The 14,688-nt window shown below is 37.0% G+C and overlaps 1 protein-coding gene across 5 annotated transcripts; it reads left to right on the top strand.

Annotated features, from left to right (window-relative positions):
* Positions 1 to 2: 2 nt before the first annotated feature.
* LOC307124922 (transmembrane protein 17A) lies at positions 3 to 13,272 on the top strand. 5 transcript variants are annotated; one of them, XR_013816312.1, is made up of 5 exons: positions 3 to 193; positions 2,722 to 2,793; positions 6,874 to 6,987; positions 8,047 to 8,694; positions 12,983 to 13,016. XR_013816312.1 is itself a non-coding variant. In XM_079814422.1 (4 exons), exons 1-4 carry the CDS (start codon positions 64 to 66, stop codon positions 8,362 to 8,364), a joined length of 669 nt encoding a protein of 222 aa, XP_079670548.1. In that variant the 5' UTR covers positions 6 to 63; the 3' UTR covers positions 8,365 to 12,725. The 5 variants fall into 5 exon arrangements, 3 of the variants coding, with proteins under 3 accessions (XP_079670549.1, XP_079670548.1, XP_079670550.1); XR_013816311.1 differs by having other exon boundaries at positions 12 to 193; positions 2,687 to 2,793; positions 12,983 to 13,272; XM_079814422.1 differs by lacking the exon at positions 12,983 to 13,016 and having other exon boundaries at positions 6 to 193; positions 2,687 to 2,793; positions 8,047 to 12,725.
* Positions 13,273 to 14,688: the final 1,416 nt, after the last annotated feature.

The raw sequence follows: 14,688 nt of genomic DNA, 5'->3' as shown, positions 1-14,688 counted from the left end.
TCACAAACCAAAGTGGAGAAGCGTGCAGGACTGAGTGGATGAGCGTTTCGTGTCGTCTCCACCATGCCTGTGTTTTACACACCGATCCCTCAGAACCTCAGAGTGGGTCTGGCTAATGTCAGCGGGTCAGTGTTTATCAATAACAGGACGCGAGATAGTGGAGACTTCAGGGACCCGTATCAGGATAATGAAGGTGAGACGTCCAAATGCAAAGGACTCTGCAGCCTGATTTTAGAGGATGCATATTTCTTACATTGTAGTTTTTTGTTTTTTTTCATATTGCACAAGTGGACTATTACTGGCGTTTTAACAGGAACCTTTCTGTCAGAGTAGGCCTACCTGAAAACCATATTTGAGTAAAAGTACAGATTACTTTCAGCAAAAATGTCTCCATTACAAGTAACAAGTCACCAATCCAATACAACTTGAGTAAAAGTCTTAAAGTAGGCCTCTGATTTGAACAGTACTTAAGTATTTTACTCATACTATGGACTCAATGATGCACTAGTCCTTGACATCCAAGAGACAAACCAGTGGAAATAAGAAACAATTGATTTGTAAGGTCAGAAATCATGATTATTTTCTAAAATCAAAATAAAACTGTACACCTCAATATATTGCAATAAATCAAGGTCGACACAACAGCCTCTTAAACATCTACAAACACTCAAGTCTCAGTAAAGTGTAACCCCTCCTGTTTGAACCGCCCGCTCCAAGCGGGACTCGAACCCGGGTCCGCCGGCATGAGAGTCAGACGCTAAAGGCTGCAACCTCTATAGCGTCAGTCACTAGAGCATCTCTTGAGAGTCAGAGGAGTGAGATTTACTTGCACAGCAACTACTAGCTGGCCTCTGTTACACTCACCCCCCTAAACCTCACTCCCATCGAGGTCACGGCACCAACGGCACCCTCCTGTTTGAACCACCCACTCCAAGCAGGACTCAAACCCGGGTCCGCCGGCATGAGAGTCGGACACTCTAACAAGGAGGCTAAAGGCTGCAACCCCTAGCTTCAGTCGCTAGAGCATCTCTTGAGATCAGAGGAGTGAGGTTTACTGGCACAGCGACTACTCTGGCCTCCGTTTCATAAGCTCTAGTGAAAAAAAAAGGCCAGAAGTAAACCAATATCCTTCAAAAAGGTCTATATAGCAGATAAATAAAATAAAGTTAAGTAAAATTAAATAGTCAAAGCCTTCTTGCACTGGATGTGCAGGTTTCGGCCTCATCACCGGCTGCAGTCATGTCCTCCTAACATAAATCAAACACTTGCGATTCATAAACTACCTGCCAATGCACTCGCATTCATGTAAAGTAGCCTTCCTTGTTGACAAAACACACAAGATATAGTACCGTCAATGCCCTTAGATGGCGATATCACTTCTTTATAGAAGAAACAAACTACAGCAGAAAAAGTTAGGTGCCATGCAAAAGGTAATGTGTAACTGCATTAGTCATCACAAATGTATTGGAGTAAAAAGTACATTCACTTATTCATAAATGTAGTCAAGAGAGTAAAAGTTGCTCATATCTTTGATACTAAGTACAACTAAAAGTAGCCAAAATGATACTTAAGTACAGTAATTGATTGCATTTACTCAAATACTTTACTCCACTGCTGTCTGTGCTTAAAAGTTTAAGTAATAAATATTTTTTCTTAAATGTTTTTGCAAGAAGTCTCCAAGGCTGCAAAAATACAGTAAAAACATTTCTGAAGGATCATGTGACACTGAAGCGAGTAATGATGCTGAAAAGTTGGCTTTGCATCACAGGAATAAATTACATTTTAAAATATTGTAAAATAGAAAACATTTATAACAATATTATTTTACAACAGTGCTGATCATATAGATGCAGCCTTGGTGAGCATAAGAGATTACTTTCAAAATTATTAAAACATCTGAATTATTCCAAACTTCTGACTGGTAGTATAAAATACAATTTACAAAATTTACTTAAAATAGGTCAAATGTACACTGTAAAAAAGTCTGTAAAAATAGGGCACAATGTACTGTATAAATATGAAGGAATTTTGCGTGGTTTTTTTTTTTTTTACAGGTGTTTTACCTGTATTTTAAATTACACATTGCATTAGTTTGTGTTTTAAGGGTTAACGGAAATTTCCGTAAAATTACTGGATAATGTCCTGGCAGAAAATGAACATATTTTCCGTTTTTATTTTTTACAGTGTTAAAAACAGGAAAATTAGGCAATATAAATCCTTTTGATTATCTTTTGCTCATTTACCATGGTTCATGTAATTTTTCTAAGTGGTTGCACTGACAAACTGATTTACTTTTCTTTTCACCATGCTGTAGAAACAAAATGCACCTTTTAATTAAATAATAATAAATTTTCTCAAAATTACTGTATATTATTTTTACCTTTTTAACAGGGTGGTGAGTTTTATTATGTCAAATACATTGAATAATCTTACTACAAAAAAAATAATTTCATGCATGCTAATCATGATGCTAATGATAAAAAAGTAACACAATAATTCATAATTACAGAATTATCTCTATCTTCTCAATACAAGTGTTAAAATGCTTAACTATGCTTAAAAGTTACCCCAGGTGGTAAAGAAAATGATAATGAACAATTAAAAAAAGCAATTATATTCGGTTACACATCTTTGATTGAATATCTTCCCACACGCGTTGATCTGGTGCTTCTGGTTTGCTGTCTAGTGTGTGCTGAGGTCTCGTCTCATCTCCCGCTGCAGATGCTGCTGTACTTCAACATGTTCTTCTTCCCTTTCTGGTGGATCTCTGAGGTGACGATGCTGCATTTAAAGGTTAGGCTTTCATGCTGTAGCTAATCACAAAGTTATTGTCCACCATCAATAATCAAATCCTTACTTCATGTAATGCGACTGCGATTACTTTATCATCTGTTATATTTAACAATGTTATGACATTCTTCACTTTTAATAGGTCTATTATAAACACATTCTATCTAACCAGAACTATTGTTACATTCACAACCAAAATCAAACACAGCATTCATTCTTCTTCACTCTCTCAGCTAAAATAAAATGATACTTTTAAAAATGAAACTACAACCACCAATAGGTGGCGGCAGATATCTGTCTTAACGAGTGACTCATTGGCTGCGTCCGAAACCTGGAAAATGCTGCCTTCGGAGGACACATTTCAAGGCAGGAAGGCACCAAGGCACGTCTGAATCTAATGTAAGCTTCACTTCCTGTCTCCAGAGATACCTTCATCTGAACGTTTTTTGAAGGCAGCATATTTGTATCCTTCGATGCCTTTGATATCCCACAATCCTGTGCGTTCCATTCTGTGACAGTTGAGCTGGGAAAAAAGGATGGCGTACGAAAGTTGTGTTTGCTGGTCAATTTGTGTGTAAATGTAGGGTTTTAACTAACATTTTCTACATCTGATTTCTTTTCTAGCGAGAAATTACTAATGTAGTAATTCAATATTTGTTTAGTTCTCACCAAAGCTCTCTCTATTTTGCTGTAGATCATTAAACTGTTTCACTGCCTAAGAAGTCTGTCTGAAATTAGTTTCGTGAGGTGACTTCATGTACAAACGCTGTCTTTGAATCATTCAAATGGCTGATTTATTCAGGGACAAATAAATTCTGTTTAATAATCATTTGAAACTTAAACTGGCAGTAAGATGAAAAGATTTATCTTGAACTTATCTATCATGAAACCTAGCATGTATAAACAATAATAATCAATTAAAAAGGAATTTGCCACATTGGACCAGCAGTTTGGAAAATGGATGGATGGATGATTCAGCTGCGGGCGCCATGTTCTGGTGAGACGCGGGAATTAATTTGGCACGACACTCACAGTGCATTATGGGTACTCTAGCAGTTGAGTGTACATCGGCTTTACACTCGTTATTGCGGTGCATTGGGATTGAATGAGTGCACTCGGTAATGTCCACTATGGTTTCAGACACCACTACAAATTGCTGTCCCTTTAAATAGTTCCCTATTTAAGGGTATAGGGGGCGATTTCGGACACAGCCCTGCCCATGAGTTATGAGTGAGTCATTAATTTAAACAGATTTGAACATCACTCTTGCTCAGGTGGTATTGCTTATAAATATTAAAAACAATAACTTATACAGAGACATTTTTGCACCATATCATGGTAGCCTGGCCAATCAGCGAACAGAGGGAGTGGCTGAGAACGATGACGTTGATGTTGTGCGCTAGTTTGAGTTGTGGTTCAGTAATGGCGGCGGAGAAAAGATGCGAGCAAAGCCATTTATTCCGTTGTGGCCCCGCTGCCGAATATACAGAAGTTAAAGCCGGAGCAAGAACAAACTTTGCTGAGTTTTTTTGGTGGCCATGATGTGTCCCGGGAAAAGTTTGCTTTTCCAGCTCGCTTCGTTAGTGGTGAAGGAGTTGGCTGAAGCCCCGGTAATTTTTTTGCGTCCGGTCGGAATGTATTGTCATCATTTACAGGGGTTTACAGTCAGTGATTTTATTGCCGTCCTTCTCCCACCACCCGCGTAAAAATCCCCGGCCGAATCACCTACTGTTTTAGACAAACACCAAGGTCGTGTGACCACTGCAGAGCACCGTGCGGTTGCGCTTCGCTGTAATTTGGATGCATTTCTAGACTTGTATTTCTTTAAATACTGGCAAGTATTCTCAAGAGCAATATATTTCATCACCGCTCAAAAAATAAAAAGAAGAAAAGCATGTAAACATTTTAATTGGGCCGTTATTTACGGCAGCATTTATTCTTATCATACCAAGCATATGGTTTTATCACTGAGGTGGCTGCACATTTATTTTTACGGACTTCCATGTGAGAAATAAAGGCGAACGGCGCATGACATACGTCACGACCGATTGGTTATGGCAGATCCAGAGTGGCTCTGGGCAGATCCAATAGTTTTAAACTTCAACAGAGTACCCGCCTTCAAGGAAGTAAACGCTTGTCAATGGAGAGTGGCCAGACTCTATGTACAAATGAAATGTACGAGAGTCTGGTAGGACCAGGCTAGGATCATGGGGGCTTCTTTTATTCATTTTGGTGGCATTTCTCGAGCGCAAGCAGAGTCCCCTTCTGTTTCGAGGCCCACTTCAAGTGAAACATGCGCAAAAGCTGCTACTGGGTAACTAACAATCAACAGTACTTGTACAACATTTAAAAAGTTAATTTCAGCATTTAATAATATTTTTTGTATCTGTTAAAGGAGTAGTTCACTTTAAAATCAAAATGACCCCATGATTTACTCACCCTCAAGCCATGCTAGGTGTATATAATAATAATAATAATAAGAATTTGTTAAATTTATATAGCGCTTTTCTAGGCACTCAAAGCACTTTACATATAGAAGGGGGAATCTCCTCAACCACCACCAATGTGCAGCATCCACCTGGATGACGCGACGGCAGCCATATTGCGCCAGAACGCCCACCACACACCAGCTGATTGGTGGAGAGGAGACAGAGTGATGAAGCCAATCTGTATATGGGGATGATTAGGAGGCCATGATGGAGAGGGGCCAATGGGCAAATTTGGCCAGGATGCCGGGGTTACACCCCTACTCTTTATCGAAGGTAATCCTGGGATTTTTAATGACCACAGAGAGTCAGGACCTCGGTTTAACGTCTCATCCGAAGGACGGTATATGACTTTCTTCTTTCTGATGAAAACAATCGGAGTATCAATAAATATCATGACACTTCCAAGCTTTATAATGGGTGTGACCAACGCTATCTCAACCAATTCATACGTATTTTACAAGGTGGCTAATTCGTACAAATTTGTACGTTTTGTCTAAACCCCAGTGACAGGTAGGTTTAGGGGCGAGGTTTGAGGTAGGTAATTCGTACGAGTTCATACGAATTTGGCAACTTGTCAAATACGTAAGTTTTAGCCACATCATACGAATTCGTACGCGTGAGGTCGTACAAATTCATCCGAATTAGCCACCTCATAAAATATGTATGAATTGCCCTGAGATCGGGTGGAGTGACGGGGTCCATTGAGTTTGAAGCTCAAAAACATACTCTGTACGGCTCCGGAGGTTTAATAAAGGCCTTCTAAAGCGAATCGATGGGTTTGTGTAAGAAAAATATTAATATAATTTAAAACTTTATCAAGTAAAGTATCTAGCTTCCGTGTTCAACTTATGAAAAAACCCGTAACTGAACTAGAACGTAGCGAGCGTTTTGAGCTCCGTTTAACTTTCTGCGTAAGCTGAATACGGAAGGCGGTCTGGCAGAAGATCTGGCAGGGAACACAATTTTTCCTTCTCCGTGTCCCTTTAGGGGCTTTGTACAAAGGTTTATAAATGCTGTAAAAATATATTGCTCATTGTTATGTAATTTAATGCATTAAAGGTGTTACCAAAAACACTATGTCTACAAACATGCAGAAGGCTGAGGAAAGAAATTATGAAATTAAGAAATTATAATTCCTGAGATGCATTTACAACAACCAAGTTTTGAAATAACTAAAAACACTTTCAAATAGATTTGGGGACAAAAACAATCTCAGTTTTAAATGACTTTTCGGTAAGTGATTGTTAAAATGAATGCATGAACATCACTGGCCATTAGCAACATTGCCAGATAAAAGTGTCTTCAAACATTAATAAGGCTCCTGTATCCATGGTGATGGTCTGCCTTTGTGAACTGCACATTGAAGTTCAAGTGCTACTGTTATATATTGTACCTTTAATAGCTCGGCTATTCAAAGAGATGCTGCTGCAATTATCATTTCTAGTGTCAAGACATGAAAGATCTTAAAAACACTGCAAACCTATACTTATGTGATAATATTTGGATAAGCTTTTTTTAGGTCAATCTAGGGTTGTGGATATTTTAAGGTCATATTTAGTAACAAGGAATATCATTTCTTTCTCTATTTCCATAGTTCTGTTATCTGCCAGTGTATTACCAGTGTCTGCTGGTGACAGGGATGGTCCTGATTAGCATATTTGAGGTGTTGCGGGTGTATCTCGGTTACGTTGGGAATCTCAAAGAGAAGGTAATGCACACAAAATTACATAAATAATTAATATGAACACTGCTTATGCTTAATAGAAATAAAACCATCAAAAAGTGAGAAAATCGTGAGATTAAATGCAAATTTTACTCACACTTTGCAACTGCTAGGTATTTATATCTGGCAGTTGAACTACAAAAAGTAAGACTTCTTAGGACTGAGGATAAATGTCATAGCCATGAAGCAATATATATATATATATATATATATATATATATATATATATATATATATATATATATATATATATATATATATATATAATATATATATATATATATATATATATATATATATATATATATATATATATATATATATATATATATATATATATATATTACAATTGCTATTCATTTATAATAAAAAAAAATTGTAAGCCGTTTAGCCGTTGTTTAGAAGTTACTGTGTCGGACTGGAGTTACGGTATTCTGCCGTTGTTTTACTGTCCATTAAAGTTTGCATCGTTAAAGTTTTCAATAGATCGCAATCTACTTAATTTAGCTTGCTAGCAGCCTATAGCATAAATAGGTTAGTCAGCTATCCAATGAATAGGCTACCAAACTGCTCCATATAAAAAAGCAATTGTAAATCATCCAAAATAAATGCCATGGTCACTAGATTTTATACAGGTGTTACTATAATGATTGTGTAAATGGTGAACAGCAACCAAATATTGATAATGTGGAAGTTACTGCCATTTGCCTTGGCCAGACAACACAAAGGCAAAGTACAGTAACTTCAAAATAGGGGTCAAAAGTCAAGTTTGAGCTCAAGATTTTTTTATGTAGATCATTTTCATTACTAAAACATGTAATTGTTAGATGTCCAGTGTCCTGCCTATATTTCATTTGGCTGGACTAAAAATCTTTAGTCATTTTTCTCAGTTCCTTACTCTAGCGAGTTAAGGTCTTTTGCCTTTGTAGGGCAAAATAAAAAAAATAAAATGGAGTCCATGGCTAAATAAAGTTCTAATCTAAAAGAAATGTTAATGTTGTATTAAAATGTCGCCTACGTTTCTTTCTTCATTCTTCTCTTTAGGTTCCAGAGTTAGCTGGATTTTGGCTGATCTCCTTCCTCTTCCAGCTGCCTATCCTCCTCTTCTTCATCACTGATCAAGACATCCTCATTCTTCCTCTGGAGCGGGCCGTTCACTCTCTCTATCTGGCCTTCCTCCTGGGCGAGCTGTTGACCTCGTTTCTCGCCCTGCGCGTCATGACCCGTAAACTCGCCCAACAGTTTCACATGAGGCAGTTCGGCCCCGTCCAGGGTCTCCATACAGCAGAAACCCTGCCTATGTTTGGACTGCCGCACGGGGGCAGGAGTGTGCTTCCTGTGAGGGACATACAGCCTCATTGAGAGATGATGTAAAACCTGGTTTTGTGAAACCTGGTGGTTAAAGATCTGGGCATGGGGAAACCGAATAGTTGGTATGGTTTTCCACCAATGTGACCTTCAGCAATAAGTGCAATTCTTGTAATAAGAGTATGTTTTGTGGTAAATCTACAAAACCATGACCAGTAGTGGTAAAACGCAGGGGGTGGGGCTAGTTGTCACACGAACACTTTTGCTCAGTATCCATGAGGTTTGGAGTTTAAACAGCACACAACAAGTCAAAAAGGGCAATAACACAAATGCATGTTTTCTCTAGTTCAAAACTGCCATAAACTGAATCAACAACATAATGAAGTTGAAGGAATTGAAAATAATCAAAGATATTTGATATTTGAAATCCAACAAAGAGATTTGCTTTACTGTTTTCACCCCCACCATTTGCTTATCAGAAGGGCGACCTGGAAGACAATAGAGAGGCCTGTAGGCCACATGTGGGTCACACCTTGCGGGGGAAGTTTGGTTTGAGTGTCAGGTTTGAGTTTGGTTTGATTGGTCAGTTTGAAAAGAATACATTTGGTTTCAGTCACATGGTCAAGGAATAGATAAAAGCAGATGGAACTATTGCTCTTTCTCTTCTCTTTTCCTCTGGCTCTTGAAGTCATCTGGGCTTCTTGTCTTTGCTCTCTTCTTCTCTCTCCCCCCACTCTCTCTCCCCCCCCTCTCTCTCTCTCTCTCTCTCTCTCTCTTTCTCTCTCTCTCAGGTAACATTGTATTCATGCTGTGTAAGATTAATGGTATAAGTTTATCATCTCATTTATCCATTTTGAAACTATTTTAAGTGTAACCATAACCAGATTTTGTCATTAAATCCTTTCTATTACAAATACTGTGCTAACTAGTTTTGATTTAGTATTGACTTTGAAGTGCTCCCTATTGCAATACAATATAGTCACATTATAGCAACGCTCTCCCACATATTTTGCTATTGTAACTGCGCTTATCTCCGTCGTTGGTATGAGTTGCAGTGGGTGGAAATAGACGAGAAATGTACAGTTTTCTTCCATCTTTCTGATAACGTTTTTTAGTCTAATGGCAACCCTGTAGATTGAACCATCTACAGGAGTCCACTCTTACAGATGGTGCCGAAACCCGGGATCCCTTGCAGTGAATTGTCTGAAATTTACTTTGATCTGTGTAAGAATGAGGACATTTTTTCACAGTTGATCTTGTGAATGGATTAAAGCTGACCTTCTTTGGGTAAGTCTGTTTTCATTGTTTAATAGTTGAAGGAATTGCATGAAACAGAATTTAGAAGGTTTTAAATAGCTTCAATAGTCCCATTACTGTACAATCAGTGAATACTCAGATAATCTCCTCGGGATGGAAGGGAAAATTTCTAGTGACATATTGTTTGCTTTATGGAGTGAAAAAGTTGAGCCTACCTTGTCCAAACTCAAGAAAGAGTATATTGGAATTAAAAGTTCAGATGATGAAATGTTCAGATATTGGGAATTAAATGGCAGACATCAAAAGAAATCAAAACATGGTGAAATAATTGAGGCTTTAAACTTCATAAGTTGTAAAAGGCTACGTGATGTGACAACACATCTATTTTCAAGTATAGATGCGAAATGTAAAGAAGTGGATTCTAAAAATGAAGAAGCAGAAAAGTCTGAGGCAAAGATTCAAGATCTTCAAACGCAGCTAGATAACTTACTAGCTGAGCAGTTAGTCCTGACTGAAAAGTGTAAAAAGCACAAAGAAACCATTGCAGATCTCAAGGCTAAGCTAAATGCTAAAAAGCGCATGCCTCCCATAATGCTTAACAGCGATGGGATTAAAAAGCATGTTCACTTCATAGATGAGGTGACTTGCTCTAATGAATCTGAAACGTTTAGTTCAGAAAAGGCCCAAGAAAGTGTGCCTATTTCAGTTCTTAAGCGGGTGCAGCAACGGAATAGCGCAGTGTCGTGTACCAGAACGCATGGTTTGCAAGCATTAGAAGGTCATTATCCTCATACTCCAGAAGAACATAGCAGACAAATCCATGACCAAGAGAACAGGTTTTGCAGATCCTGTCAGAAAACAGGTCATGGCGATTTGAAATGCTGGTCGCTGGGTCGAGGTCGGCCTCCTCCGTATTTTCTGAAAAATAGGAAATTACTTTCTAAGGGAAAAGATCAGCGCTCATTTGCAGGTAAGACTCTCAGTGAGCTAACTGCAGTGTTCATGCAAGGCCTTCAGCTATTAACTTCACTTGCGAGCGGGTTAGCAGCCTCTTAGCAAGGAGTTTCAGATTGCAATGATCCTGTTTGTATTTTCGAATTTGTAATTGTATAACACATTGTGCGCATTGATTACACAGTATGGTTGTTTGTGTTACAAGATACACATAGACTAGTCAAGTTTATTCTTTAAAACACAGGATTGCTTTACTGTAAGTGATGAAACACTTAGGATAAAGGCTGTAGATGCTGTGCATTCTAGGCCATGTATCTTGTGTAAATTGGAATAACTTTAATACTGGAATTGTACAGCAATTTCAAGTTGCATGTGTGTCTATGTTGAATTTGTTAGTCTCCGAATTGGAAACTCTGCTATTCCTGATATAGCTGCAGTTAAACCAAGTACAGGAGCATATAATTGCCATGTGGCTACAGTGTGAATTACAATTGCATTAACCATGAGAATGTTTTCATCACAGCGCAGGATTCAAGAACTCCAAACTTTGCATTTTATCATGCTCCTTAACAAAAACATTGGTGTGAGAGGAATTGAGCCAGGTCACATCTCATACTCACATTCACATACTGGCTGCCTGTTTTACAACAGGGCTAAATTTGCATCACAATTGTTAACCCTCCTCACCAGTGTTTGGACATGATTTACACATAGCCACAGCTAAATTCAGTCACATAAATTTGATTTTCACACAAAGTCAAATCTTCATCTGCCTCACAAAATGTCTTTACATCTAGACTGTATTACTACTGTGAATTTCTTCAAGTTATTGTTTGTTTTGTTTCTTTCTTTTGATTTACTAAATCAGGTATTATTTGTCTCACCAAGTTAAATATCAAAAGGGTATTTCTCATCCTTACCTAGTGAAAAATATTTTATCAGTGTATTGTAAAAATGCATTTGATTTTGAATTTTGTTGATTTTGATTTTGAGTTCTGAGTCTTTGTATTTTGTCCATTTTACAATGTAACAATGGTTTTGGACATTAATTCAATTGAATTTCTGTATTTGGTTACACAATATTTTGCTGATACTCTTAATGAAAGAGGGGTGTAAACCCAACAATGTGATTGTTGTTTTGTTATGATGCAGATTATTTAAATGTTTCTAGAAATAATGTAAGAGCTTGTGAGATCTTTTTATTCTAAACCTTGACCACTTTATTAAGTACATCGATTTAAAGGCTTATTGCCAGAGAATATTTTAATCTGACCATATCAAACTTCTGACCAATGACAAATGCCAATGACCAAATGACAAATGACAAAAGTGTATGCTATTTTGCTGTTTGTTGGGCTATTTGTTACAGATTCCTGCTGCTCGAATTCACCTCCTGTGTTCTGCCTCAGAAAGAGAGACAAGCGTTTGTTCTCATCTTCAGTGACTGTTCTTGAGGTGTGAGGTATTCAATGGACGTTTTGCATATCAGTGATCAAAGAGATTGCACCACACCATTTGATGAAGTTCTCAAGCAGGGCTGTAAGGACTGACACACTGCTTTTCCAACATGCCTGGACGACAAGTCTGAAGATGACATCTACACAACTGAAAGCATGTCTTTGTTGACTGTGTCACCTCTGGACATTGTATGAATGTGGCCAAACGTGCCAAGGGGGGACTGAAGGAATTGAAAATAATCAAAGATATTTGATATTTGAAATCCAACAAAGAGATTTGCTTTACTGTTTTCACCCCCACCATTTGCTTATCAGAAGGGCGACCTGGAAGACAATAGAGAGGCCTGTAGGCCACATGTGGGTCACACCTTGCGGGGGAAGTTTGGTTTGAGTGTCAGGTTTGAGTTTGGTTTGATTGGTCAGTTTGAAAAGAATACATTTGGTTTCAGTCACATGGTCAAGGAATAGATAAAAGCAGATGGAACTATTGCTCTTTCTCTTCTCTTTTCCTCTGGCTCTTGAAGTCATCTGGGCTTCTTGTCTTTGCTCTCTTCTTCTCTCTCCCCCCACTCTCTCTCCCCCCCCTCTCTCTCTCTCTCTCTCTCTCTCTCTTTCTCTCTCTCTCAGGTAACATTGTATTCATGCTGTGTAAGATTAATGGTATAAGTTTATCATCTCATTTATCCATTTTGAAACTATTTTAAGTGTAACCATAACCAGATTTTGTCATTAAATCCTTTCTATTACAAATACTGTGCTAACTAGTTTTGATTTAGTATTGACTTTGAAGTGCTCCCTATTGCAATACAATATAGTCACATTATAGCAACGCTCTCCCACATATTTTGCTATTGTAACTGCGCTTATCTCCGTCGTTGGTATGAGTTGCAGTGGGTGGAAATAGACGAGAAATGTACAGTTTTCTTCCATCTTTCTGATAACGTTTTTTAGTCTAATGGCAACCCTGTAGATTGAACCATCTACAGGAGTCCACTCTTACAAAGTCAGATTTGAACTTGAAGACTGGACTGTTTTCTTTAAAAAAAAATCTAAAATTCTAAAAATTTATATAATAATAAAATTAATTGCCCCATAAATTTGAACTTGAAGACTGGACTGTTTTCTTAACAATTTTTTCTAAAATTAGAAAAGTAATATAATAATAAAATGAATTGCCCCATAAATGATGGCAACATGCACCATTATTGGCAATAACATTGAAAATTTTCAGCTTTTTTGTAGTTATACCTTCAGTACATTTTTATACAATATTGACAAAATAAATATTCACTGGAATAAATTATACTGGAATGAAGTTAATATTTATGAAGGATATTATAATTATAAATGAATTGGAAATTAAAGCAAAAAATATACACTGCTGTTCAAAAGCTCAAACGAGATTTATTTAGAAATAAATTAATATTTGTATTCAACAAGGATGCATGAAATTGATCAAAAAATGATTACAAAAAATTTCTATTTTAAATAAATGCTGTTCTTTTGAAATATCCATTCATCAATAATCATGAAAACATGTATAACAATTTCCACAAAAATATTAATCAGCAGATATTAAGCAGTTTAACTTTTTTCAACATTGATAATAATAATAATAATAATAATAATAATAATAATAATAATAAATGTTTCTTGAGCTGCAAATTAGCATATTAGAATATGGAGTAATGATGATTGCATAAAAAGAATAAACTAAATCTAAAAATATATTACAATAGAAAACAGCTGCTTTGAATTGTAATAATATTTCACAATCTAAATAAATTTTGTGCTTTTGATCAAATAAATGCAGTCTTGGTGAGCATAAGAGACTTCTTTCAATCTTACCGACAAACTTGAATGATAGTGTATATAAAATATTACATACACTAATTTATAAACAGTACATACATAATCAATGCAATTGCAATACACAGCAAAAGCAGACAACGGTGCTGTATAATCTAGACACATGGTGGCGCTCTGAGACTGTTTCCCTCACTAGTCCACACTGCTGCAGAACACAAGAATGACTCATCAGCCCAAACTCCCAGGAGGAGGACACACACACACACACACACACACACACACACACACACACACACACACACACACACACACACACACACACACACATTTGACTTACTCGCACTCCCATTTCTGTGACATGAAGCTGACTGTGGGTTTCAATGAACACATTTGTGAAAAGGAAGTATGATGCAAAATCAGTAAAATATATACAACTATCATTGAAATTTCAGCTAACAAAGTGTAAAATGCATTGAAATTGGGATTAACTTCAAAAAGTTATTCATAATATAGCCTAGATTGTACATTGTTATGACTTAACAAAACTACTTACAATCAGATGTAATACATTTGAATGAATGATTACACCTTTAAAAAGTATAATGCATTATAACATGATCAAGCAGAAAACTATAGGGTTAATGTTGCAAAATTCATCCGAGAATAAATTGACACATGAAAACGTGCTTTAGTGCACTATAGTTTTTGAAGGTGCAACCATCAAAGATGTATATTTGTTATGTTATATATTACTATTCACAAGAACATGATATATTATAATATAACGCATTAGCTATAGACACATATCCAAATGCATTATTCATTAATACAGATCATTAGCCAAATTATGTGTTTGTTTTAACAATTTCTGCCAAGTAGGGGGTTCAAGACACACACACAC

Source organism: Gobio gobio, assembly GCF_949357685.1.
Source record: "Gobio gobio genome assembly, chromosome: 4".
Taxonomy (NCBI): Eukaryota; Metazoa; Chordata; class Actinopteri; order Cypriniformes; family Gobionidae; genus Gobio; species Gobio gobio.
The sequence above is the reverse complement of the archived record's forward strand: the minus strand, read 5'-3'. Positions and strand labels throughout refer to the sequence as shown.

Excerpts from the sequence above, each read along its gene's own strand:
- LOC307124922 (XM_079814422.1), top strand. The coding sequence starts at position 64 with ATGCCTGTGTTTTACACACCGATCCCTCAGAACCTCAGAGTGGGTCTG. Across the intron at positions 194-2,686 it reads CCCGTATCAGGATAATGAAG|TGTGTGCTGAGGTCTCGTCT; the intron begins GTGAGACGTCCA and ends TTTGCTGTCTAG. Across the intron at positions 2,794-6,873 it reads TGACGATGCTGCATTTAAAG|TTCTGTTATCTGCCAGTGTA; the intron begins GTTAGGCTTTCA and ends CTATTTCCATAG.